Source organism: Channa argus, chromosome 9, assembly GCF_033026475.1.
Source record: "Channa argus isolate prfri chromosome 9, Channa argus male v1.0, whole genome shotgun sequence".
Lineage (NCBI taxonomy): Eukaryota > Metazoa > Chordata > Actinopteri > Anabantiformes > Channidae > Channa > Channa argus.
In genome coordinates this window covers 7,896,187-7,922,725 of record NC_090205.1, presented here as the reverse complement: position 1 = coordinate 7,922,725, position 26,539 = coordinate 7,896,187, and the positions used below count along the sequence as shown (strand labels likewise).

Genomic DNA, 26,539 nt, shown 5'->3' with positions numbered 1-26,539 from the left:
TGACGGGAAGGCGTCTGTTGTAACCACTTTCCTGCACAACAGCACCCCGACAGGGTGGGGAGATTTAACCATGTAGCCCTCTTATGTAAGACGATGATCTTATCCTATCACCCCCAAGCTCAACTTGGTATGCCATCAGAAGAGAGAAAGCATTGAGGGCCCGGGTCGTCAGCGCAGCCGCCTTTTATGACTTCTCCGTCAGGTTGGACTGGAAGTGATCCGATCCGGCCCCACTGATGGCAGAGAGCTTTTCGGATGGAAATGAGACGCCACCAGGGCTTCTATTGGGGAAATATTATGGAGACTGTGCTTCTCCATTCCCTCACAATCAAGCTTGGAGCTGCCTACCACAGGATGCTTCTTCCTGTATTGTTTATTGCGCCAGGAAACCGCAAACTCCAGGAAGAGCAGTTGTTTTGGCAGCAGTTGTTCTCCTGTCATTTTCACTTTTGGCAGCATTTTCCCATCAAAGTGTGTCACAGTGAGTCACCTCGGCTTAAACCACAGACATTTGCACATTTCCTGCCAAGTCCAAACTCAGTATAGGAGAGGATGCACCTCCATCCCCTGCCTTGGCTGCCCTCGGGAGTTCAGGTTTTGCAACCCAGCCAGAAAGGGCCAGTGAGGAGACATCATCATCTTTGTCTGACATGAGAAGCTCCGACCCACCAAGACTCTTAATCCACCTATTCAAACAGACACTGAGGCAGGCTGTCTAGGTCCTGGGGGATGGGGTTCAATGCATCAACTTGGTCTCCCCAACTCAGGCCATATTCAGCACTGGATTTGTCTGACGAGCCAGTTGGCAATGGAGCACGTTGAGGGAAAACCGGCTACAGTGCAAGCACTCCATCAATGACTCAAGGACGGTTTGGGCATGTTTCAGCATGAGGCACATCAGGCTGAGGTGGGTATGCGAGCTAGAAATTTTATTGCCACACAGACAGACTCACACCTGTGTTTTCTCCTGCCTTCAGGGGAGTTCTTGCGGTGGCCATGGAAACTAGCAGGGGTTAATAGCTGGGAAACTATGACGCGGCGTACTGCTAAAGCTAATCTGGTGTTTCTAGAAATACTAGGCCAGCTGGGAGTGTTGGAACTTCCAGAATGCCATAAGTGAGTATTGCTCACAACGGTTTAACATTAACCACTGAGGGGCAGAGGTGATGACGCAGAACAGTTTCAGTACACGAAGTCAGGTCGAAGCACGATACCCGAATTGCTAGAGCCAATCAATGTGGGCAGTCAATCTAGTGATTGTACAGGCTGCTTAAGTAGAGAGTGGAGAGCACAGGTGAAAGCAATAATACTGACTGTGGAGGTAAAACTAGAGATATTGAGAAGGGGTGAGGCAGAATGTGCTGATGTCAAAATAAAAGCCCAAAAGTGGAAACAAAGCTGGAAAAAAAACCCACATACACTATTGAATAAAATAGCTAGGAAAAAAGGCTTTAGTCAGGTTTTGCCCAAACAATTATGTCAGCCTGTACTCATGTACCGGATCCCAGCCCGAGTGCAGAGTGCAGTGGAGCTTAGCAGAAGGTGGAAGAGTGTAGCAGAGCAGGCACAGGGGGGACTGGAGCAGAGTGAATTGATAATATCTCACGCTGGCACTTCAATTGCATATTGTAGCTTTAATTTAAATATGGGAAACCATATGTATTAATTACAGGAGTACACATTTGGACATATAGCCAAAAGTCAACTACACAAAAGGAAAAAACACAATATGAAACATATGTTCTTTCAGTTTTAGTTTAATATGATGTATTGGTTGCAATGCAACACAGTCTCATCCAGCAACACACTGGCCAATCCAATGCCTGCAATTATCCTTTTTTTTTTAACATTGTTGCAGTTACTTCACTGTTTATGTGGTAACTGTAGCAACAAAAGATATACTACTGATGACTTTCCAGAGTTGTAAAATCCTGTCTGCGAGTATGACCAAGTATTTTGCTGTTCGATTAATCTTTAACCACATTTAAGTGTTATACTCTGTATACTAATATACTATGTCCTTGTTGCCTCAGTTTTTTTTCCCTCTTTAGTCTTTCAAATCTTTCCCACCAGTGTTTTCACCTGACCCTGCTGTATTCTTTTACCAACTAAATATTTAGTTGGTAAATACTTAAATTCTCTAAAATGCTTGAGAACTGTTGCACCATACTTTACAGGATGACAGTCTCATTGTACTGACCTTCAGTAACTCATCCCATTTGTTAATCTTCCCGTTTTCTTTTTGTCTTTCCTTGGAATCCAATGATTCTCTGTTACCCTGAATTCCGCTGTGGACTTCCCCTTGAATTTGTGACCCATTTTTTGACTCCTCGCTCATCTGATAACAATACCTTTATTACACCTGTCGTTTAAAGCAACCGTCACACAAATGGGACTTTGTCTCACTGATTAAACAACACATCGACACCGCGACAACGCAGTTTTTCTAAGCTGATCACAGTCATAATTATTTATATTTTTATTTGACACATTCATTAAACATACAAATGAATGGTGGAAAAATTAACAGTGTTTTATTAATGGTTTGAATGACCTTTGGCAGCACCTTATCTCAAGCAAGCACTTCCTGTAGCTGTGCATTAGACCTGAGCAATGTTCAGGAAGAATTCTGGACCCTTCTTCCTTATAGAACCGCTTCAGCTCATGCTTTCAACAGCTCTTGAGGTCATTCAGCAACATCTCTATTAGGTTGAGTTCTTGACTAACTGTGCCCCACAAAAAAAGAGGATTTTGAGTCTGTGAAGTCATTCTGTAGTAGATTTATTTTAGCAACATTGTGGTCCATCACTCAGCTTCAACTGAGCTGGAATTAATTTCCCCGTTTACATTGGCAAGCAGTCCAGGCCCAGAGCCTGGACTCCACCCTTTTGTACTGTTGGGATGAGGTTTTCATGTTGGTATGCAGTTCTCTTTTGAAACCACACAAATGGCTGTTCTTCCCCCAAAAATCATTCCATTCGTCTGTCCTACTCTAGTCATGTTGCAGTGTTGTTTTTAGAAAGAAATGGATTCCTCCATGGAGTCCTGGCATGTGCCCTATGGCTGCCGATGTTTTGCGTATGAGGTTCTTTTTTTGTTTTGGTTATTTGTTTTTGTTTTGTTTTGTTTTGAATATGTTCCACAGTGGAACATATTCTGCAAGTTGATTCGGCATGTATTTTTGCAGACAATGCCTTTCCATCCACAGCCCTCCCACAACAAGGTGGTCCTCTGCAGGGCAGGGCCACACCTGGTGGGGTGGGAGTCGATCCCATGGCCTTCTGTATCCTACTGATCCACCAGGTCCCAATTGCCAATATGTGTAACTGTGAACTGATGATTATCTAAAGTCGTTCAGGTTACTCTGTGACCCTTTCCACCTACAAGCAAATCAACCGCTCTAGATCACAGAGCATCCGAGATGTCTTTCTTCTGCAAGATGTTGCTCACTTTTGATGTTGCAGCTTGTCAACAGCAGACCGACACTATTTGAGGGTGTTTATAAGTCAAGGTTGTTCCTAACCACACCTTCATTCTTGTTTCCTTGACTGGACTCCACGTTTGCTAACACATTACTCCAGTTGATGTTTAGTAACATCTGAAGCCCAGTGTTGCCATCACTTTTTCCACCATCACTTTCTATGTTTAATTGTTGTGTTCAGTAAAAACATGAAAGATTATGACTATGTTTTATCAGCTTAAAAATATTGTGTTGCTGTGTTAATAATTGTGACTTTGGTTAATATCAGATCACATTTTATGAACAATTTGGGCAGGAAACTAGAGATTTCAAACTACTACATTACAGACTGCTAACATGATTTTATCTCCTGCACGTTACTCTTAACCATTAGGTGTTGGTGTGTGTATGTGTGTGTGTGTGTGTGTGTGTGTGTGTAAATAAATAAATAAATAACAAAAAGGCCATGTCTGCTATGTTTCCTGACAGGTTAAAACCATAATGGAGTACATTATATCATGATATTTTACCCAGCTCATTCATTTTTAATAAAGTGAAAAAACATTAGAACCACATGTCTTTACAATGCACTCCAGTACACTCCTCTGACCACTACGACGTCAATAATCCACTTTCTGGCAGTTTAAAAACTAAAAAATAATGTGTGTGTGCAGTTCAGCCTTAGTAGTCTTTACGTGAGAAAAGTTTTCTTTAAAACAAACAGGACTTATTTATGCATATCCTATCCTGCTCACTCTAGCCTAATGTAAAGTATAAAGTGTATATGTATATAAAGTATAAGTGTGTTGTAAAGTGGTGACTAGCATTTGGTCTTTCAAAAAGATTGACCTAGGTCATTTTTTTACTTTGCTGCCTGCCAAAAAGGAAAATTACATAACAGCTGTTCACACATAGAGGCTTTGTTCTCATAACTAAGGATATCCAGTGACCAGGATTTGTATTCAATGTGTTGGTTTCCTGTTTTTCCAGAACAGACAGAAATGTCATCCAAAGTCATCAAGAGCATACTTACCACCCAATGTCTCATAATTTTCAAGGTAGTGTATTACATTTACTAAGCTGTTCTGCATTTGTGCCACTGCTGTGTTCAGTAACCTAAACAATATACAGAAACTTTATCTAAAACATGTAGAAGCAAAGTGGAGAAGAACTGCTTCTGCTTTGCACCAAAAATTTTCTCAAAGGAAACCTCAGGGCATTCCCAGAATAGATGGGAAAAACCCCTGATAACGTAATAAAAAGAGTGGGGACTTGAACACAGTACTACTAATGACAGGGAGACAAGATCACAGCTTCTGACTCAGTCACTCATAAATACTCATGTTGCCCATCAGCTGTTTCACTGTGCTTTTATAAAAATGTGCTTTGGGAAAACCACGTACAACCAAATGAATGTGTGTGTTTGCACCAGATGTTTTGCATTAACATTGTAACTGGATAACGGAATGGGAGGAGGCAGTTTCCCATACTCAGTGTTTTTATTTATTAAAGGCACTTACACAGTGGTGTGTTCTCTCGCTGTTATGTACTTAGTGGTTAATGGTTATCCGTTGGAAGAAACCAGTCTGAACAAATCACATTGTATTTTCTAAACGCTTTCTGTATGAGTCATTCCTGCCTATACTGTGGTCACACCAAGACATTCCAGGGTAAAATGTAGCAGGCAGGACAGGAAATAACATGCATGGTTTTTATCTTCCTACTCTCTCGCCTGTGTCCATCTTCATCTACAGAAAGAGGAAATATAAACTTATTTGGATTTGAAACAGTGTAAAGCTCACAAATCATATAAACAATAATTTTGAAACTGTTTAAAACAATTATTGGCTCATTTTAATCATGATACCAGCAACATGTCATGTGTAATTGGGACAAACATAAGACTGGAAAAGTTGTGTATTGCTAAAAACATCACCTGGTGGAACATCCATCTATCCATCTATAGAAGCAGAGACTCTCCACTGTGATTTCAAAGCAAGTGCTGCTAAACCGGCAACCTTTTGGCTTTGAGGCAGCAAAGGTTAACCACTCCACAACCACGCTGCCCTCAAGTCACCACATTACTAAATTTTATTATTTATTTATTTATATTTTTTTACACTGTAGACAACGTCCCACCCAACCTGCCTCTGAGGAGATGGATTTTTTTAGAACAGTTCAGAAACATTTATGGCTAACCGCTATTCAGTATTTTTTATATAAACCACATTATTTCTGTTATCTCCACAGGGAAGTGATGTGTATCTGCATTTGTAAAGGTTTAGACACTCACATTAAGCTCAGCAACAACAAAGTAGCGTGGTCTTAGCTTCATGTGCTAAATGTTACTGAAGTGTGCACTTGAAAACTTTCAGCACAAAGTGCATCAATTTGACAATTTTATTAAGAAATGCATTTTGTAAGATTGAATGTGTTAGCATGATAATTAGGAAATTATGTGTTACGTGCTATGTGTTATTCATTTCCCAACCCACTGAGGGAGAGTCAGCTCCGGTAAATTTGTGTGTCAGAAACTATAGCTACACGTGTATCCCAGTTGAGTCCGTCCCTTTTTAGTGTCCCCGTTCCGTTTTGTAATTTGCTGAGAGCTCTTGGGGAATTAAAACTGATAGTTAAGTTATCTATTTTACACTGAACAAACACTTTATACACACATTTCTGGCCACAGTCTGGCCACAAGGGCTTCGCCCCTGCATGTACAGCACACTTTGGATAAACACTATGCCACAGTTGCCACAAACTACTGCAGAAGTGCCTTTATATTCTCTCCACTGAAGCAGGTTTGATCTAAAAGAAGAAATATATGCTTTAGTGTCAATGTTTCATGACTGGCATAATTTCCTCTTAGCAAAGAAGAATAATCTTTGTAAAAAAAAAAAAAAAAAAAACTGTGCATGTGTCTGTGTGTGGGCGTGTGCGTAACTTATCCTTTTTATTGCGAGCTGATGTCACCCATTCTGCTTAACTCAACTGTAGCACATAAGGGAAACACAACGTAAGTGGGGTAGAACAGCGGTGCAGACTGAGTAGGACTGAATTCACTCCAGAACAACACACACTTTTATGAGGTAAGAAGATGTTTTCAATCTGCTGACGCCCATTTATGTGAAACTGTATGATATAGTAACATGGAAATATACAGAAAGACTACATTTTATTTAATTCATGTATTAGTTAATGTCCTACTTAGAGTTCATCAACCTTGGCATTAGTTAGTGCCATCTTTTACAGCCAATTTATGTGGATAATATACAACATAAAATAAAACGGAATTTTTCAAATCTTGTTTGCTCTGCAGTTGTAACACAGGGACCTGATAGTGGCAGTGGCTTGATCTAAAATTGACTTTGACTTTTGAAATTATGAAAATATGTTATCTTGAATGTAAATTGGGGCATGGCAAGAGCTTATTGCTTTAAACAACAGCTTATTTCCCTGCTTTTTCAACTCTTTACATTTATGGCTTTAAACGTTCCATCTTACAAGCTCTACCCTCTTTCCATGAAAAGGCAGCTTAATAAAATTGATGCTCTGATAAACCTGCTGTACAGCTCATGACAGACTGGGTTTGCCAACAATGGAACATTTAGCAGCTTAATACCCAGAAGCACCAAACTTGTGATTTTAAGCTTTCCGCTGCATCTTGTGGATGAGTAAATGTTAAACGGTTGACTAATATCAGTTAAACTGATAACAGCGTATAAGCCAACTGTTCTACTGTTTGCACCTGAACCTAATCTCAAAGGTGTTTCCTTTTCTCTGCATGTCTAAGAATGACTGTAGCCATTTATAATTTTGTTCCTACAGTATTTATGACAGAGCTACTGTAATCGTCTTGCAAGTTTTAATGTACAGCCCTTCTTCAGTGTGCCTACAATCAATAGTGTAGCTGATCGTCTATAGTCATACTACTAGATGTATCACAGTTTCTACATTTAGATGAAACAAAGAAAGAATCAGGATTGACAGCAACAAGCCTAAATGCTTGTATAAATGTATGTTGAACTCTAGAAATATGTCTAAGGAAGTCGTACAAGAAGCCCTGAGTCATCTGTACAAAGTTGCTTGGAAGCGCTGTGCTAATTTAGTTTTATGACTTGGCTGAAAATGTAAAATAAATCTTCAAACCTGAATCCATAAAATGAGATGGTCACTCTTCGGACGTTACTACTGCAGCCAATGTCTACGTAGGAAAATGCATTTCGTGACCGGAGCTGTGATTAACCCCATGTTTTATCACTGTTTTACTGAACATGCAGCTTTTCATCTGATTCATTTGATTTCATGAGAGGAACTGTAAGATAGATAACACCCTTATGTCCTTTGCAGATACCGTTTCTTGTGCAACTCTTGCTGCATGCTTGTGGCCATCAAGTTGTCTCTTTTTTTTTGGCTTGTTTTGTTTTTAAATTAACAAGGACAAAATTTTAAATGAACAAAATGAAACATTAATAAATGTTTCATTTCAATAAATTATGTTATCATCCCTCCCCAGCATCTCCTGGGAAATTTGTATCTGCATTCACTCCTACCTATTTCCTCTTGTGCTGAGCTTGATTTAAGCTTGCTGGTCATCACTTCTAAACAATGCAAATACTGGCTAGAAATCAACTAATGTCAAAAAGAATTTTGAGATGTTTTCTAATTATACTGGTCTGTACAGGACACGGGGAGACACTCGTACACTTGAAGGCAATTTTAGAAAAGTAGGTTTGTAGTTGAGGAATAAAATTGACTTAAAATGAAGATGAAAACCAATGGGCTTTTTCTGAACTTTGTCTCTCTCAGCTAATGGATACTTGGCAACTTCTCCTACTCAGCTTTGTGGCGATATCAACATCTGAATTTTCAGGTAGAGTATACATTATGATGAGATAAAGAATTATTCTAGGAAAACAACGCATTACAAGAATCTTCATTCCACACATGCGGAATATACACTCAGAGTACTGAAACACTTATAGCAGATGGGCGTCTTAAATAGATAAAGGCTACAATAATGTCCATAATGGATATAAATCTAGTCTAAAAACGTTTCAGAAACGTGACCACATTTAGAGAAGACAGTTTCACCCAGTCAATCCAACATAGTGCACATTATTCTGCTGCTGGAAACACTCACTAGAACACAAAATGTGTATTACCCTGAAGCTAAAATTACTTCCTAGTGCGCTATTGATCCTGATTGATTTAGTAAAGATAAATACATTGGGGGACTAAAAAGGAGATTTATGGATGAAGTGAGAGAAGACATGAAGTTATTTGGTGTGAGAGAAGTGGATGCAGAGGAGGCACATGGTTTGCTGTACTGACATGTAAGGGAACAGATAAAAGGAAAAGCAGAAACACATTGGGGGAGCAAGTCTTAAATAAATCAACATGTGTTTTCTTTATACATGTTTCCAGTGCTGCCTATTCACATGGAATTAAGATCAGACCTGGCAATAATGGAAAGGCTTGCAATTGAACTGAAACAACAAAAGAAAATTGCCAAGTTAAAAAAAACCCAAGGAACCTGGTGATTTCAGTCATTACTTAGTTTACAAATGCTTATTACGATCAAATGGATCCGTGCATGCGGCTTTTAGTACAGGCATCCTTTTAACAAGGATGTATATGTAATTTGTGACTTCTTACCAACTATTTTGTGATTCTTAGAAGTCTGAAACCCGATTTCTGAACAACACAGGAAGGAGACAAGCTATGACTAATTCTTCAAACCTACATTATTTGGTTTGTAATCGCCAAATAGAGCAAGAATTATTCCACTATTACCCAGTGACATAAGGTAGCTCTCTGCTGATTTGGCAACCAATAAATTAGGGAGAACAGTATCCAGAGATCCAGGGAACACTCTGAAAGAGCCCCACAAAGACGCACGTAGGCCTACAACTATCAAAGAGGAATTAATGTACTGCACTGCCATAGTCTCCGTACACGTCCACCTCGTAAGACTCCATTTTAGGACTAACGACATGTTGAAGTTTTTATACATTTTGACACACAACATGTGTAATAATCTTCCTGAAAAAGTGGTCAGACGAGACAAAAACTTGTCTGCCTTGTTTTCCTGGTAGTGCAATGTGGAGTTTACAACAATAATTTCTCCATTGTGATTATTAGTACATGCTACGAATGTAAGACAAATTACTCTTTATATGACACTAAATCCCAGCAAAACTTTTAAATATAGTAAATGAAAGCATCCAAAAATTAACTGAAAAAAAAAAACAAAATTTAATCCTTCCCAGGTTTTGATGTGGTCCCTCTAAAAGTCAATGTTAAGAGTTATACTGTAGATCTTCCAGTCTACTCTAACAAACATGTTTCAGGTTGTGTTGCTGATACCAAAAAACAAATTGGCCCATTGAAGCAAAGTAATAATAATAATTTTTAGTAAATTGTAGTTTTAATATTGTTTGTAGATTGTTTATAATGTTTAAATTTTATGAATATGAGATGAGGTCCAGTTAGCTTTGCACAGAAATAGCTGTAGATATAGTTTTTACTTTTATACTTATTAATACTCCTACTTTCATCACTCTTCTTTTCCTACATGTACTTGAATAAAGAATGTGTGTACTTTTGTCACTATTTCTCCTTTCATGGAGGAATTCAGGTTATAAAAGGGAAGATGAATGGAGACATGTATCAGGACAAGTTCTCCAACTTTAAAGCCCATTTACAGAGTTTGTCCCTGACAGCATAAAAAACGGTTAAAAATACACCCCAAATGACAGTTAGCATAACATAAAAAAAGCAAAATCTAAATAGTGTTCTATCTGGGTTTTCAATAAAGTCCGAGCTACCTCTCTACCTCAACGTAGACCCTATGACTGTACTGCAGACCTCATGCCTGGGGCATCTCCACCTCAGGGTCAACTCTTTAAAATCCCCCTGAACATGAGGCAATGAGGAAATACATCACAGAGGTACTGGACACGAGGCTAATTTGACCTTCCTCTTCTCCTACCGGGTCTGGCTTCTTCTTTTCGGGTTAACCAGTTATTTGTCAAAGCATTGAAGTGGGAATTTCATGCGCCATCAGTGTCTTTCCTGGGATTCATCATATCTGCGGGCCACATTCAGATGGACCCGGCCAAGGTGGAAGCGGTACACTTGTGGCCTATTCCCAAGACTAGAAAACTGCTACAGAAGTTCCTGGGTTAATCAGAAAAAAAAAACTTTAAAAAAAGTTAATCAGAAACTACAGCTTGATTGCTTCGCACCTCCATCAACTCAACTCGGTGAAAACCAAGTTTGCATGTAACACTAGTGGAACAAGTGGAACAGGCCTTCACTCAGTTAAAAAGGAGTTTCTCCACAGCTCCAGTTCTGACTCTTGAGTCTTTTTAGTGGAGGTGGATGCCTGTGACACTGGGATGGAGGCCATCTTATCCCAACAGACTAATCGGGACCAGAAAGTTAATCTGTGTGCATTTTTCTCCCTGCATCTGTCCCCAGCTGAGAGGAACTATAACTTCGGAGATTGTAAATTACTGCCAAAGTTACCTTTGGCAGAATGGCAACACTGGTTGTAGTGGGCGGAGCAACACATTGCGTTTTACACAGATCGTAAAAATGTAGAGTAGCTCCGTTGACATCATCTCCAACTGTGGGCCCCAGTTTACAGCCAGGTTCGGGTCTGAATTCTGTATCAGTCAGTATCAGTCAGCCTGCCTTCCGGTATCCACCCAAAAACCAACAGTAAGACACAGAGGTTATATCAAGATCTTGAAACTGGACTCTGCATCCTGTCCAGCTACGTAGGCCCAAAATGTGATCTGGGTGGAGTATCACAACTCTTTATCATCTACCGCCAAGGGAATGATCCCCTTCCAAGTAGTTTTTGGATAACAACCACCATTAATCTTCAGCCGGGAATCAGAGGTCACAGTACCGTCTACCACGGTGCTGTTTAGACTCAGCCCCGAGAAGGGCTCTACAGACCCTACTGTGCTCTGTCCAGGTCTACACCAAATGGGCCAACAAAAGTAGCTCCACAGCACCCTGCTGCCAACCCGGTCAAAAGGTGTGGTTATCTACCCCCGACCTAACCCTCAAAGTTGAGTGCAAGAAACTGGCTCCCCGATTCATCTGACCTTTTCCCCATCTCCATTGTGATTATTCTCGTGGCAGTGAGGCTCCATCTCCCCAAAACCCTGCGCATCCCCCCCAACCTTTCATGTTTCTCCAATTAAACCTGCCCTCCAGAGTTAGCTAGTCACCTGTCCCGTCTGCCTCTGCCTCCATCTGGTTTGTACTACTACTTCTCTGCCTTTCTGGTTATCTGCCCTGGTTAGATCCCGGCTGCTCCCCCACCTGACCATCACTCCTTACACTCCTTTTTTTAATAAACTCTTTAAAACCTATCTGGAGCTCTGGTCTTTTAATTGTGCCATTCTATTTATTTTGGTGTGCGTAAGCACACTATCACAATGTTAGGTTTAGAAAATGTGTATATGTGTATATATTTATAAATAAAATAATGCGGCTGTAGCTCAGTTGGTAAGGCAGTCATCCCAGGACCATATGTTGAAGTGTCTCTGGGCAAGACACTGAAGCCCTAACAGCCCATTCCCCTCCCCAGCTGAGCAGTGCCGGTCCAAGCCCGGTAGAAATTGGGGAGGGTGGCATCAGAAAGGGCATCTAGCATAAAAACTGCCAAATCAACATGTGGACAATGATCCGCTGTGGAGACCCTGAACTCCACGATAAGCCAAAAGGACAAAAAAATTATAATTTGTGTGGACACCAAAACATGCATATATAAGTGTAATCTCTATACATTTGCATTCATAGATGCAGGAAGGAATTTACTAATAGTTTTTTAGATTCTTCATAAACATACATACATATTTAACATACATATTTAATATTTACCACAGATTTAATACACCTTCTTAAATTATTCTGCAATATTATTGCCGGATTTCTACCTGCGCACTTATACCAAGTGTTTCAACGTTGTGCTTTTCACTTTCATCATCATCTTTATCTCCACCATCTTCTCCCTCACTCATCTCATTCTGCAGTGGCCAAAGAGCCCCATTGTGAGGACTATGATCCGGAGAATCTTACCCTTCTTAAAGATGGAGGCTTTTACTTTTTGCCGTACGTTTTTAAAGACAGCGCACATCTCCCAAAAGGAGAGTTCACATGGTAAAAAATGGCTCAAAAGTTACAAATATCTCCTCTGACGAGACCGAGCGGATATATCACCATATATCACTTTTTCTTGAATCTCCTTACGGAGAACTCGGGCCTCTACATTGCCAGGTAAAAATACTTGTCTCTAAAAAACTTCAGCAACTTTGGAAAGAAACCATTTTCGTAATTCTATTAATAAATGAAACATCCTTTGATGTCAGATTTTTTTGGCAGAAATGTTTTTTTCCCCACTCAGAAGATGTTTTGTCCTTGACCACTATGAATCACAGAGACCCGTTTCTTCTCTTCCAGATAGAGAAGAGAAGAAACGGGAGATCAGTCAGGAGAGTGTAGCAAACTTTATTTAAAAGTTGATGTCTTAGAACAAATCCATAAAAACAGCCCAGAATTCTCTTCTCAGAAATCGAGGTCTCTGATGACAACACAAAAGTCCAGATCCCATCAACAACATATGTCGTTCCCTTAAGGGAAACTTCAGCTGGAGCAGGGTATGTCTACCTGTGATTACAATGACATCTGGTGTCAGTAATAAGCTCCTACAGCACCTGTCAACCTACATATGTTACGTTTTACCATTACAGTTTTAGCTCAATAATAATTGATCTTTTGTGCTTTGTGCTTTGGATTAGTAAAGCAAAAGTGTAAGATAGTAATATTGTGTCAGTAAAATTGTGCCCGCATATTCAGCAAACAGAACATAAGATATTTTATTTGGCAGCATGTGACCAAGATGTTAACAGTTTGTGTCGTTATTTCTAATTGTTTCCCTCAGTTTCACAGTAATTTCTAAAACAGGAACGATATGAGAGTCCTACTTCCTGTTAAGTTCTCTAGAAATGTACATGTTTAGTCTTTGAACAAGATACTGCAGATTACAAAACTCTGAAGTTTCAGAATATGCTAAAAATGATTTTCATAAGGACTCATGAAACTAAGATCTACTTTGCTGTAGTAGTTCTTCTATCCTGTTTCAAAAGTATTTCCTATGACAATATGCTTCTTTATTTTCACTGTGCTTTTTGCTGCCCTGCCTACAGAACTTCACCTTTTTTCATGGTGAACATATAAATCATCTGTGGCTTAAAAATGTGAAAGATAACGAGAACATGTACACTTGCACTTGTAACCGGACACATAATCACGGTGTGTACAACTCCTCAGGCTCCCAATTGGTCAGAGTGTTAGGTGAGACATGGTTTCCAGGCTTTTGTAGCATGTTAATAAGGCAAGGGCATTTAATTACAATACAAATGCAGAAAAAAGTCAATTGAGTAAATATGTGCAGCTATATACACTGGGAGTAATGAAACATCCTAAATGCCAGTGTTTCACTTTACAGCTGTATGCATTTTCCTATTGTTATTATTAAAATTTTCAATAATTGTGGAGACGTACACAGGTTCACCTTTAGTGCTATTGCACATTTCTTCACAATAGGTTAGAACAGTGGTTCTCAATCCTGGTCCTCAAAGAGCCCCTACCTTCCAAGAGGACAGTCCTGATCCAAAACATACTGCCAATAAGGCTCTGATGTGGGTCCAGAGAAAGACAATAAAATTAGAATGGCCCAGTCAAGCATCTGCCTCATAATCAACAGAACATTTGGGGAAGGAAGTGGAGATAAAGATTCACATGCAAGTCCCCTATAAACTTGAACATTTATCTACTTAGATGAAAAAACCTCCCCCGATTAATGTGGGAGATACAGAAAGACTCTTGAAACAGTCAAAACAATTTAATGCACATAACTTTTTCAATGATTGGGATTTAATATTTAACAATTTCAATGTAAAGGTGTAGTCTTAAATTCATATAAATAGCTGGACTACAAAACATTTATTAAAAAAAGATTCATAAAGTTTTCTCTCATATCCTTCCACTGTATTATACGAACAAAGGGCGAGTCTTTCCTTTAAATAGTTGTGTACTGTAGACTGTATTATTTCTTTTTTTTTGTCCTTTCGGCTTATCCTGTGAGTTTAGAGTCACCACAGCGGATCATTGTCCACATGTTGATTTGGCACAGTTTTTACCCTGGATGCCCTTCCTGACACAACCCTCCCCAATTTCTACCGGGCTTGGACGAGCACTGCAAAGCTGGAGATGGAATGGGCTGTTGGGGGTTCAGTGTCTTGCCCAGAGACGCTTTGACATATAGCAGGAGCGGGGATCGAACTACTGACCCTGTGGTCTGTGGTCGACTGCCTTACCAACTGAACATACAGCCACCCCTGTACTGTAGACTGTGTGTGTGTGTATACACACACACACACACACACACACACACACACACACACACACACACACAAATAATAATCCTACATTATTAGTGTGAACATGCATATAGAAAGTGTGATCTCTATACATTTGCATTCATAGTTCCAGGAAGGAATAAAAATTATTTTTTACAATCATCATTATCATAAGCAGCATACATTTTACCACTTCTTATAGATACAAAAAATAACCATGTTGTCTTTACTGTATATAAACCAAAATATTCTATAATAATAATAATAATATTTCAATGTTGTGCTTTTTGCTTTCATCATCATCTTTATCTTCACCATCTTCTCCCTCACTCATCTCCTTCTGCAGTGGCCAAAGAGCCCCAATGTAAGGACTATCATCCGAAGAATTTTGCCCTTCTTAAAGGTGAAGGCTTTTACTTTTTGCCGAACATTTTTAAAGAGAGCGCACAACCCCCAAAAGGAGAGGTCACATGGTACAAAAATGGATCAAAAGTTACAAATATCTCCTCTGACGAGACCGAGCGGATACATCACCATGGTGAAAAGCTCTTTTTCTTGAATCTCCTTACTGAGGACTCTGGCCTCTACATTGTCAGGTAAAAATACTTGTCTCTAAATAACTTTAGTAACTTTGGAAAGAAACTATTTTCTTATTTCTATTAATAAATGTAACATCCTTTGATGTCAGATTTTTTTGACAAATATGTTTTTTTCCCCACTCAGAAGATCTGTTTTGTCCTCGACCACTATGAATCACAGAGACCTGTTTCTTCTCTTCCAGGTATATACATGAGTCAGGAGAGTGTAGCAAACTTGATTTAAAAGTTGATGTCTTAGAACAAATCCATAAAAACAGCCCAGAAGTCCTCTTCTCAAAAATCGAGGTCTCTGATGACAACGCAAATGTCCCATGTCCAACTCCCATCAACAACATATGCCGTTCCCTTAAGGGAAACTTCAGCTGGAGCAGGGTATGTCTACCTGTGATTACAATGACATCTGGTGTCAGTAATAAGCTCCTACAGCACCTGTCAACCTACATATGTTACATTTTACCATTACAGTTTTAGCTCAATAATAATTGATCAGTTTTGTGCTTTGGAATAGTAAAGTAAAAGTGTAAAATAGTAATATTGTGTCAGTAAAATTGTGCCCGCATATTCAGCAAACAGAATATAAGATATTTTATTTGGCAGCATGTGACCAAGATGTTAACAGTTTGTGTCGTTATTTCTAATTATTTCCCTGAGTTTTGCAGAAATTTCTAAAACAGGAACAATATGAGAGTCCTACTTCCTATGAAGTTCTCTAGAAATGTACATGTTTAGTCTTTGAACAAGATACTGCAGATTACAAAACTCTGAAGTTTCAGAATATGCTAAAAATTATTTTCATAAGGACTCATGAAACTAAGATCTACTTTGTTGGTACTAATCTGGTTACTATGGTGGCAGTTACTTAAAAAGAAGACGATTTAAGGCAAGGGCATCTGTTTTACCCTGGCAACAGTGTTATTAATTGTAATACAATCTTTTTTTGATTTTATTTTAGTCTATAAACATATTTTGTATTTGTTTGAATTTTGCGCATATTAATTAACAAAGGCTTAATAAGTAGGAGCGCGGGAAAAACAGCTTCCTTTGTTCAGAACTAGACTGGACATGACTACTTCCAGTTTTACATCTTCCAGACATTTTTGATTTATAATTTAAAATGTTTTCTTTGGTTAATATAATGTAAGTAAAAAGGGGTATCTACATATGCTATGTCTAGAATGTCAAGTCTTACTATTGACTTCCATGTTCTATTTTCTGTATATAAGGGATAATTACATGATTATGTGTAATGGGGTTATTCAATTGTTAAAATGTAGTTCTTCTATCCTGTTTCAAAAGTATTTCCTATGACAATATGCTTCTTTATTATCACTGTGCTTTTTGCTGCCTGCCTACAGAACTTCACCCATCTTCATGGTGAACATAAAAATCATCTGTGGCTTAAAAATGTGAAAGATAACGAGAACATCTACACTTGCATTTGTACCTGGACACATAATCACGGGGTGTACAACTCCTCAGGTTCCCGATGGCTCAGAGTGTTGGGTGAGACATGGTTTCCAGGCTTTTGTAGCATGTTAATAAGGCAAGAGCATTTAATTACAATACAAATGCAGAAAAAAAGTCAATTGAGTAAATATGTGCAGCTATATACACTGGGAGTAATGAAACATCCTAAATGCCAATGTTTCACTTTACAACTGTATGCATTTTCCTATTGTTATTGTTAAAATTTTCAATAATTGTGGAGACGTACATGGGTTAACCTTTAGTGCTCTTGCATATTTCTTCACAATAGGTTAGAACAGTGGTTCTCAATACTGGCCCTCAAAGAACCCTGTCCTGTTTTCTTTTTTCAGTGCAGAACTTGCACTGAATGCATGAAGAGTAGGGACTTACAGTATTGCAGGATTTACAGTAAGCTACATGGCTTAATTAGGAAGTCAGACAAAAGATTTTTATTATAAAAGAATAAGGACCACCGTACCTTTGATGTTAGCATGTTTCCCAGCATGGACGACGAGTATCTGGTTGCAGACAGGACTACCAAACTTGACAGGAAGTAGTAGATAAAAGCTTGAAGTTGTATCTCTAGCAGATGATGTGTTGGCTGTTTCTGTTTCTTTGTCTGTAGCCTCTTCTATATACACAGGTACCTAGCATCAGTTTAGTCAACTTACACCGCAGAGATAGGTGGTAATTGCCATTCAATTCACAGGCAACATAAGTTGCTGATTGCAGGAAATGCTGAAGTGGATATGGGCAGGAACCAGGTAGATGGTAGGGGAGCTCACAGGGAACTAAAGGAGAGACGACAGAACATGAAAAATATTTGCATCATAAGAGTCCGGACAAATGTTTTTTTTGCATTCATTGGGTTTATACAATTTTGTTCTATGAAATGTTTGTTTAGTGGTAAAACACAGAATGTGACCATTGTTAGGCAATAAAAAGGACTTTTCATTGTTGTCTTTTTTTTTAGAGAAAAGTTCTCCACGTGATATAGAAATCCTCTCTCCAATTAACAACGAGCTGTTTGCTGATGAAGGTATGAAAAGTTCCTGTCATACTGTAACACCACAGTCCCCTTATATCACCTTACCTACAGGTTACTGATTATAATGTTGCAAGGGTCTTTTTATTTTTACTATTTTTACAACTTTAGTGTACTTCTTGACAAAGATCTTCACGTTTTTGCTTTGGCAACGTTCATGCCTAGCTATTCACTCGGAGCTCACTGAAATTTGGTACGCACATTCATGATTCCCAGAAGACAGATTTCACCCAAGTTTGTGCCATGTAGAAGACATTTATATTTTCCATTGGTTAACTGAAGATTCTGAATTCCTGGTGTTTGAAAAGTCGCTTCAAAGTCCCCAGGGTTCTTCCGCTGAGGATCATGAATGAAGCGTTTTATGTAAATCTGGACAAAAGTGGTAGGCCGACTATTTTATGCAAGATTTTATGCAAATGATTTTACTACTGAAATTAGTAATATAAAGGAAAGGACAAAGTCTTCTCATACCATTGACATAGAAATAAGCATTGTAAAGAAGCTGTTATAGGGGTAAATTCAGGAAAATCCCAGGCCCTGATAACATCAGTGGCGGGGTGCTAAAATCATGTGTCAATCAGCTGTAAAGCATCTTTTCATTCATGTTTTCAAAGCCTTTTAACCTCCAGACAGTTCCTAAACTACAGAAAGTGACCAATATCAGTGCACCGAAAGAATGAAATGCTTTTACGCGTCTCTCTCACTCTGTTATGAAATGCTTTGAAAAAATAATTCATACAGAATTACTGCAAAGGGCAAAGTCAAAGCTAGACCTCGTACAGTTTTCCCTACATGGCTCATAGAGGGGTGGAGGAAGCCTTTCAAACTCTACTAAATGTTTTGTTTAAACATATAATAATACTATATAATATTCCAGGGACTTTTGTCTTGATCTTGATGTAAAAACAGAATCATGGGGCAATATTTTGTGTCATGGTGCAAAAAAAATCATCTATGATGTGTTTTATCAAATCTTTTTTACCTTTTTGTATTGTGGTGTGGTATGAAAACTTCAGCATTGTTTGGGTTTGGGATACTTCCATCTAGTTGTCTTTTTGAACTTCCTGTTGCAAGGACCTCTGCTTCAGAGGCTGTAGGATTGTTAAACTCTAGTCATAAGGAACAGTATTCTATACAAGTCTGAGGCCTTTTTGTGTGTTGCTGTGTAATCAATGTTTTTTGTGTGTGTGTTCACCTGGCTGCAGATCAAATTTCCCCTACTAGGGACAATAAAGATTGATTGATTGAACAAGTTGACCTAAACAAAGTTTGTTTTTCCTGATAATTCCTAGCTCTTGTTCCTCTAGTTAGAGTTAAAGGCACTTATACTATAATGCCATGTGGACAAAAGTATCTGGCAAAGGAGTGTGATATGTGTCATTTAATCTGTGCAGATTAGTATTTTTATGTTTTGTTGAATACATACATGTGTGACTTCAGCCCTTCTGAGCAACATAAATCCTCTCCAGATTTTCTACCAAATCTATCTACCAGATTATCTGCCAAATCTATCAGATTTAAAAAATCCTCTCCGATTATCTCCAGAGTCTTGTACAGAATGTAGGACTGACAGTAGGGACTTTGAATGTTGGCACTATGACAGGGAAGGCTACAGAGTTGGTTGACATGATATGATGGATATACTGTGTGTCCAGGAGACCAGGTGGAAAGGTAGCAAGGCTAGAAGCTTAGGAGCAGGGCTCAAGTTGTTCTGCCATGGGTCAGATGGGAAGAGAAATGGAGTAATGGAGTTATCCTGAAAGAGGATTTTGTGAGGAATGTTCTAGTGGTGAAAAGAGTATCAGACAGGTTGATGAGTCTGAAGCTGGAAATTGAAGGCGTGATGTTCAATGTTGTTAGTGATTATGTCCCACAGGTAGGATGTGAGTTATAAGAGAAGGAGAAAATCTGGAGTGAGTTAGATGAAGTGATGCAGAGCATCCCCAGAGGTGAGAGAGTGGTGATTGGTGCAGATTTCAATGTACATGTAGGATAAGGAAACAGAGGTGATGACAATGTGATGGGCAGGTTTGGTCTTCAGGACAGGAACGCAGAAGGACAGATGGTGATAGACTTTGCAAAGAGGATGGAAATGGCTGTAGTGAACACTTTCTTCCAGAAGAGGCAGGAACATAGGGTGACATATAAGAGCGAAGGTAGAAGTGTAGCCAGACAACACAGGATGGTGGTGTGTAAAATAACTGGTGAGGAAGATGAAGAGGACAAAGGCAGAGCAGAGGACGAAGTGGTGGCAATTGAAAAACGAAGAATGTTGTGTAGTTTTCAGGAAGGAGTTGAGACAGACTCTGGGTGGTCAGGAAGTGCTTCCAGATGACTGGACCACTACAGCTAATGTGATCAAGGAGACAGGTAGGAGGGTACTCTGTGTGTCATCTGGAAAGAGGAAAGTGGACAAGGAGACTTGGTGGTGGGACGAGGAAGTTCATGAGTGTATACAGAGAAAGAGGTTAGCTAAGAAGAAGTGGGACACTGAGAGGACTGAAGAGAGTAGACAGGAGTACAGGGAGATGCAGCGTAAGGTGAAGGTAGAGGTGGCAAAGGCCAAACAAAGAGCATACGAGGACTTGTATGTTAGGTTGGACACTAAAGAGGGAGAGGTGGATTTGTACAGGTTGGCCAGACAAAGAGAGAGTGATGGGAAGGATGTGCAGCAGGTTAGTGTGATTAAAGATAAGGATGGAAAAGTACTGACAGGTGCCAGGAGTGTGATGGGAAGATGGAAGGAGAACTTTGAAGAGTTGATGAATGAGGAAAATGAAAGGGAACGAAGAGTAGAAGAGGTGACTGTTGTGGAGCAGGAAGTAGCAAAGATTATTAAGAGTGAAGTGAGGAGGACGTTGAAGAGGATGAAGAGTGGAAAGGCAGTTGGTCCTGATGACATACCTGTGGAGGTATGGAAGTGTCTAGGAGAGGTGCTGAGAGAGGAGCTGTGGTATTGTATGAGGAAGTCTGAAGTGGCAAAGAAGTATGTTAGAGTGGTGCAGGACATGTATGAGAGCTGTAAGACCGTGGTTTCATGCTGTATGATGTAGGTGTGACAGAGGAGTTCAAGGTGGAGGTGGGTCTGCATGAAGGATCGGCTCTGAGCCCCTTCTTGTTTGCAGTTTAGTTGGTGTGAGTGAAGAGGATGCAGAGGCCAGGGTTAGATGGAGGCAGATGATTCGCTGTGGCGACTCCTGAAAGGGAACAGCCCAAAGGAAAAGAAGAAGAGTCTTGTACATGCACCAGTACATGAACATCCATGTTTGTTATTTTGTTCTATGCTGTTTTAGGTGCAGGAGTAAAACAGTGGATCTTTGTAAATGTATAACTAACCTACTCAGTGGGAAAAAGTAAAATAGATACTAGATACTAGTAATACAAAAGTACTTTCTTCAGCATCTCAATAAATTGCTTTATATGTTCTGGTGTCTCTACCAGGCTTTGGGATCAAGTTGAACTGCTCAGCTTTATGTGGAATCAAGCAAGATGATCACTGGATATGCCGTGCTAGCTGGAATGTTGCTGACACGGATGGATACAATCAAACCAGGACACTGTAAGCCTGATCAAAGCACACACATCTTAAACAGAGGACCACTTTAACGGTCATGGTTTTCATTCGGCAAAAGTCTGCGTTGAAAAGTGCAAAGAAATTATCTTTGATTGTGATCAGATAGAAAAGAAAAAGAAGAACCAAAGTTACTAGCGTGTATCAGCAGCTCAGTTCAAAAATCTTTCTTTAAATGTTTATTTCATGCATTTTCTTGCCCCGGATGACTTCAACAGTGATACTATCAACAATAACTAACTTGTATCTGCTTTAACGTAATGAATCAACCTGTGTGTCCTTTATTAGAGTCACTGAAAAAACTTCTCAGAATACCATCGCCACCGCGATCCTGACCATTAACAAAGTGTCTGATAAAGATTTTAAGACAAAATTCAATTGCACTGCTGTGGGCTTTAACACAGTAGCGTCTGCCACTTTGACTCTTAAGCGGAGAGGTCAGTGACACAATTAGAGGCTGTTTTACATTCATACGACTACATAAAGCAGTATTTAGGTATTAAAATGAAAATGTGTTTGTTTTCAGTGTCAATGGTTCCACTGGTCACTGGAGGACTGTGTGTATTGTTCTTCTGTGTTTTTGCGGCTGTGTTGGTCAAGTGCTTCGCTATTGAGCTCGCTCTCTTCTTTAGACCCTACCTCCCAGTGAGAAGTCAGGATAAAGGTGAGATAGAGTTTTTTTACAATTCAGCCACACTTGCAGGATATTTTTGTGAATGTTGCTCACTCCTTCTTTCTCACAGGTGTGATAGTAAAAAGCAACTTTGATGAACTCTTGATGAACTCCTAATATTTCCTGCAGAGCAATGGAGCTCTGAAGCAAACTGTTAATTTACACAACCCGTGTTACCTTGAGTCAGTGGGTTTTTGTAACAAGTGAGGAGGTTTTTTGCTTTTTAAGCAGTTCAACAAAAACCAGATGGGAGAATCAAAGTTTTTTTTTAAATAAAAGCTAATTCTTTTCTTTTTTCCTTTTCTTTGACGAGAGACCAAAGCCACATTTTTCCAGGAATCCTTTGTTTGGCTTCATGTTCAAATTCATATTCATCACTTGCAGATGGCAGGGTGTGGTGTGAAGGGTTGCATCAGGACACAACATTAGGCTTAGGGAAAAAAAACATTTAAACACCACAAAGAAAAAAATCCTGACAGATGCTGTTTGTCACTATTTACTTCACAGATGTTAAGATCTATGATGCGTATGTGGTTTACCGGACACAGTGCATGGATAAAGTCACTGAGGAAACACTCTGTCAGTTCGTCACCAACATTTTGCCTTCTGTGCTTGAGGAAAAGTGTGGTTATCGACTCTTCATCCACGGAAGAGATGACATACCTGGAGAAGGTTAGTTTTTTTTCTATGTTTGAAGTGGGCATAATAAACCACTACTAAAGATAAAACAAGCAGAAAGACCAACTTTTCTTTTATCCTTTGCTTATGGTTTGCATTGCTAATTTAGTTGTCTCCACTTCATTTTATATAACAGTACATAAGACGCAATGTTAGATTAGGAACGTGGCCATTAAAAACCCACATCATCACTGTGCATTTAATCCTGCTTCTCTGCTTTTTCTGTACGAAATGTGGTTTTAGGTAATTCACATGAATCTAACAGCAACAGTAGGATCCAATATGTTTTAAAAAAAAGTCAAACCAAATGAGATAAAAGTTAGCATGTCAGAGTCTTTTTTTTAATTCTTCACAAATACGTTTTTGTTACTTTGGTGTGCTCCCACATCAGACCACCTGGAGCTGGTGGAGGACAGAATGAAGCAGAGCAGGAGGCTGATGGTCATCCTCACACTGGGTTCAAAATCAGAGTCGAAGATCACAGAGAAAGAACCTGTCTCGCCCCAAAACTCCTTGATAGGAGGGTTTGATTGGCAGGTAGGGTTTTTTTTGTTGTTGTAGCTGTAATTTTTGGCCACTTCAGCAGATACATTCTGGCTATTTCTCATTTGAGTATATAACTGTTAAAGCATCTCTTTCTTTGGTTTGATTACTTTCTTGTTCTAATATTGAGTTATTTTGTACTTATGTTTTTGAGCAAGTACTAATATCACAGTCCCATATATTCCAACGTTTTCTTACTTCCTGGTCATCGACAGCAGAGTCACTCGGTCACTCGTGGCCCGACTCCCCCTGGCCTTATGTCTGTGTCCCTGGGCAAGAGACTGAACCCTCAAACTGTCAAACCCTAGTAAAAACCCAGGCCAAATCAGTACGCAATCCACTGTGGCAACTCAGAAAACGGGATATGCCGAAGAGAAAGAACCAACTATAAGCTACATTTAATACAACGTGCATTTTCTGTGTCCTTTTTAGATAATTCATTGAATGTGTCTAATCTTTGTGAGGAAGTCGATTTATTCTCTTATTGAACTGGCAGTGGTGAAACTAGGGCTGGTCAATTAGATTTTATTGTGAGCTGTATAAAGTATAGAGTAGACTTGTTCGGGATGAAATACAATTTGACGTGTTGCATTTTAAGTATTTGAAGCGGTTCACCAGAAAAGTAATATTACATTGAGATAACAAGACACTGCTAATTGAGAAAACACATGCAAATAAACAAAACGTACCCAAATTGAGAAAGACCTGCAAGAAGCACAGCCAAATACAGTAAAGTGTCCGGGAGCAGCTGAAAATCCGCTGTGTGCACTGTACATTTCATCAGATTAATTACGTTAGCAGGATAATAATTAGCAAAATGCTAACACAAGTTAACACTATTCATTAGCAATATAGTTTTAAAAAAATCTGAAAACTTACATGTTACACAGCTCATTTCCCAAACCACTGAGGGGGACTCAGCTTCCCTATAGGATTAATAAAGTTGTTGAATCTTGAATATTGAAACTCTTAAGTTTGTACGTCGGAAACTAAGGCAACAAGTGCACCCAGTTGTGTATCCGTCACTCTTTTGTGTCCCCCGGAAACATTGTAGACGACTGTCATAGGAAAGTCTCTGCAGCACATTTGCAGTCTATTGTCAAAGTTTTTTTAAATGTAAATTTGCTAGTGTTTTGTCTACTTGCATGTGTTTTCTTAATTTGCAGTTTTGTAATCTCTTATTATATATTTTATATTATATATATACATAAGATATATATTTTTGATCAATACATTTTTGTTCAATACTACAAAACATTCATAATTTGTTATTTAGCAAAATAATAATAATAATGATAACAGTGATGATCATCTTCCAGGTGGGGCTGCATCATGTGCTTGTGCAGAGGGAGATGAACGTGATTCTGATCCAGCTGGGGGACACCGGGCCCCAAGGATACACACACCTTCCGCCTGGCCTGCAGCACCTGATTCGCAGGAGTGCCCCAATAAAGTGGCTACAGAGTTCACATGGTGCTGCTGCCTGGAATTCACGCTTCTGGAAGAGAGTGCGTTACCTGATGCCCGCTACACCTGTCAAGAAATTTTCACAGTCTGCCATTATCTGAAACCTCCATGGTAATTAAGTGTCAAAATGATGCAGTCCAGATACTTCTGTATTTACTGTAGGTTTAGCCATTTCTTCTATATATTTCTTTATATCAGTATAACACCATATCCTTAAAGTACCCCATCTTGGTTAAAAAAAATATAAAAATATAAATTAAAAAATGATTAATAATCGTGCATTATTTGCTTAATATGTATAGGATTTTTGTTACCGCTTATTGTCTCTTGTGCCATGCCTTTATACAGTAATCATGATCAAAGTGGTGGGAGTACTATGATCATTTATGCAAGTAAAAGTAGTAATTCTACAGCATAGAAATACTCACAAATAAAAGTCCGGCAAAATGGTCCTCATAAATAGCTAAAAATACACGAAATACCAAAAGTAATAGTGCTTTTTTGGCTCACTTCAAATTATTGGTAATCATGACATTCTGGTATTTTAATTTTAATTAATGTGTTCGTCATTTTAATGCTACAGTTGGTAACACAGTGGTGATGATCACATGTTCCTAATCTAATAAGCTCTTTTAATCTTACTATATTTTGTTATTATTATTTCAGATTGTGAAAAGTATCTAGTAACTATAGTTACTAAATAAATGTGGTGGAGGAAAAGTATTACAATTTGCTGTGAAATGTATAAAGAAGCAGGAAATGGAAATACTGAAGTAACACAAAAATACCTCAGAATTGTATTGACATTGCAGTAAATACAGTACTTCAGTAAATCACCAGATAACTATATTTATATATTCATTTGAATAGTGTTGTAACAGTACAGATGTTTATATTCCACAGATGTTACAGTCTTTTCCCAGCAATCATTGCTTTTCTCCAATGCAACTCACCTAGAGATTCTGACCTCCCAGTCTAATGACTGCTGAATTTAACTGTTGCTAGGGATTTTCCAGTAGAGGGAGACATGTGTCATTGCCATTTTCATATCGTTCAGAAACTACTGGTGTTTTTTGCACTCTTTATTTGTACACTTTATTTTGTCCAGCTTCTTTTTTTATGGATATTTTATTGACTTGTATTCATGTTGCTGCCTTTTCTGTTGACTGTATATATTTTGTTTTGACTGATCAGTTTCGCCTTGGGATCAATAAAGTCTTTTTTTTACTTTAATGATTTAATGAGCAAATTATTGATATTTATTGATCTTGTACTAACAATGCCGAATCGATAAACGTGGAAAAACTTCAGCCTTAATGAATAAATTCCAGACTCAAAGTCTGTAGTAGCCTATGTGAAAGTGGGCCAGGAATTGAAAACATAAAAGTTTATGTTGCATGGGACTAAAGTGTGAGAAATAAATCCAAATCAGAGGGTTAGTTGTAAACTAATGGGTGTATTGTAATGTAGGTGTACTTCAAGGACCAATAGGTCAGGTATCATGGGCCAGAGCATCTCATGTACTGTGGAGTTAATTTTTGATTTTTTTCTTGTTTTATTTCTTGTTGAGTTATGAACAGCAACCTGAAACC

The 26,539-nt window shown here is 38.9% G+C and overlaps 1 protein-coding gene and 1 long non-coding RNA gene across 2 annotated transcripts; one reads left to right on the top strand and one right to left on the bottom strand.

Moving 5' to 3' along the window:
* Positions 1 to 1,422: 1,422 nt before the first annotated feature.
* On the bottom strand, positions 1,423 to 24,777 carry LOC137133086 (uncharacterized). The gene is made up of 3 exons (XR_010915205.1): positions 24,360 to 24,777; positions 17,449 to 17,761; positions 1,423 to 5,208 (listed from the first exon to the last, which is right to left on the bottom strand). It is a non-coding gene; the product is annotated as an uncharacterized lncRNA (long non-coding RNA).
* On the top strand, positions 6,392 to 26,180 carry il1rl1 (interleukin 1 receptor-like 1). The gene is made up of 12 exons (XM_067516235.1): positions 6,392 to 6,549; positions 8,270 to 8,333; positions 15,251 to 15,500; positions 15,686 to 15,875; positions 16,859 to 17,006; positions 17,944 to 18,009; positions 21,457 to 21,574; positions 21,875 to 22,023; positions 22,113 to 22,250; positions 22,767 to 22,931; positions 23,329 to 23,474; positions 24,800 to 26,180. The coding sequence occupies exons 2-12, from the start codon at positions 8,273 to 8,275 to the stop codon at positions 25,046 to 25,048; spliced, it is 1,680 nt and encodes a 559-aa protein (XP_067372336.1). The 5' UTR covers positions 6,392 to 6,549; positions 8,270 to 8,272; the 3' UTR covers positions 25,049 to 26,180.
* The last annotated feature ends 359 nt before the right edge of the window (positions 26,181 to 26,539 follow it).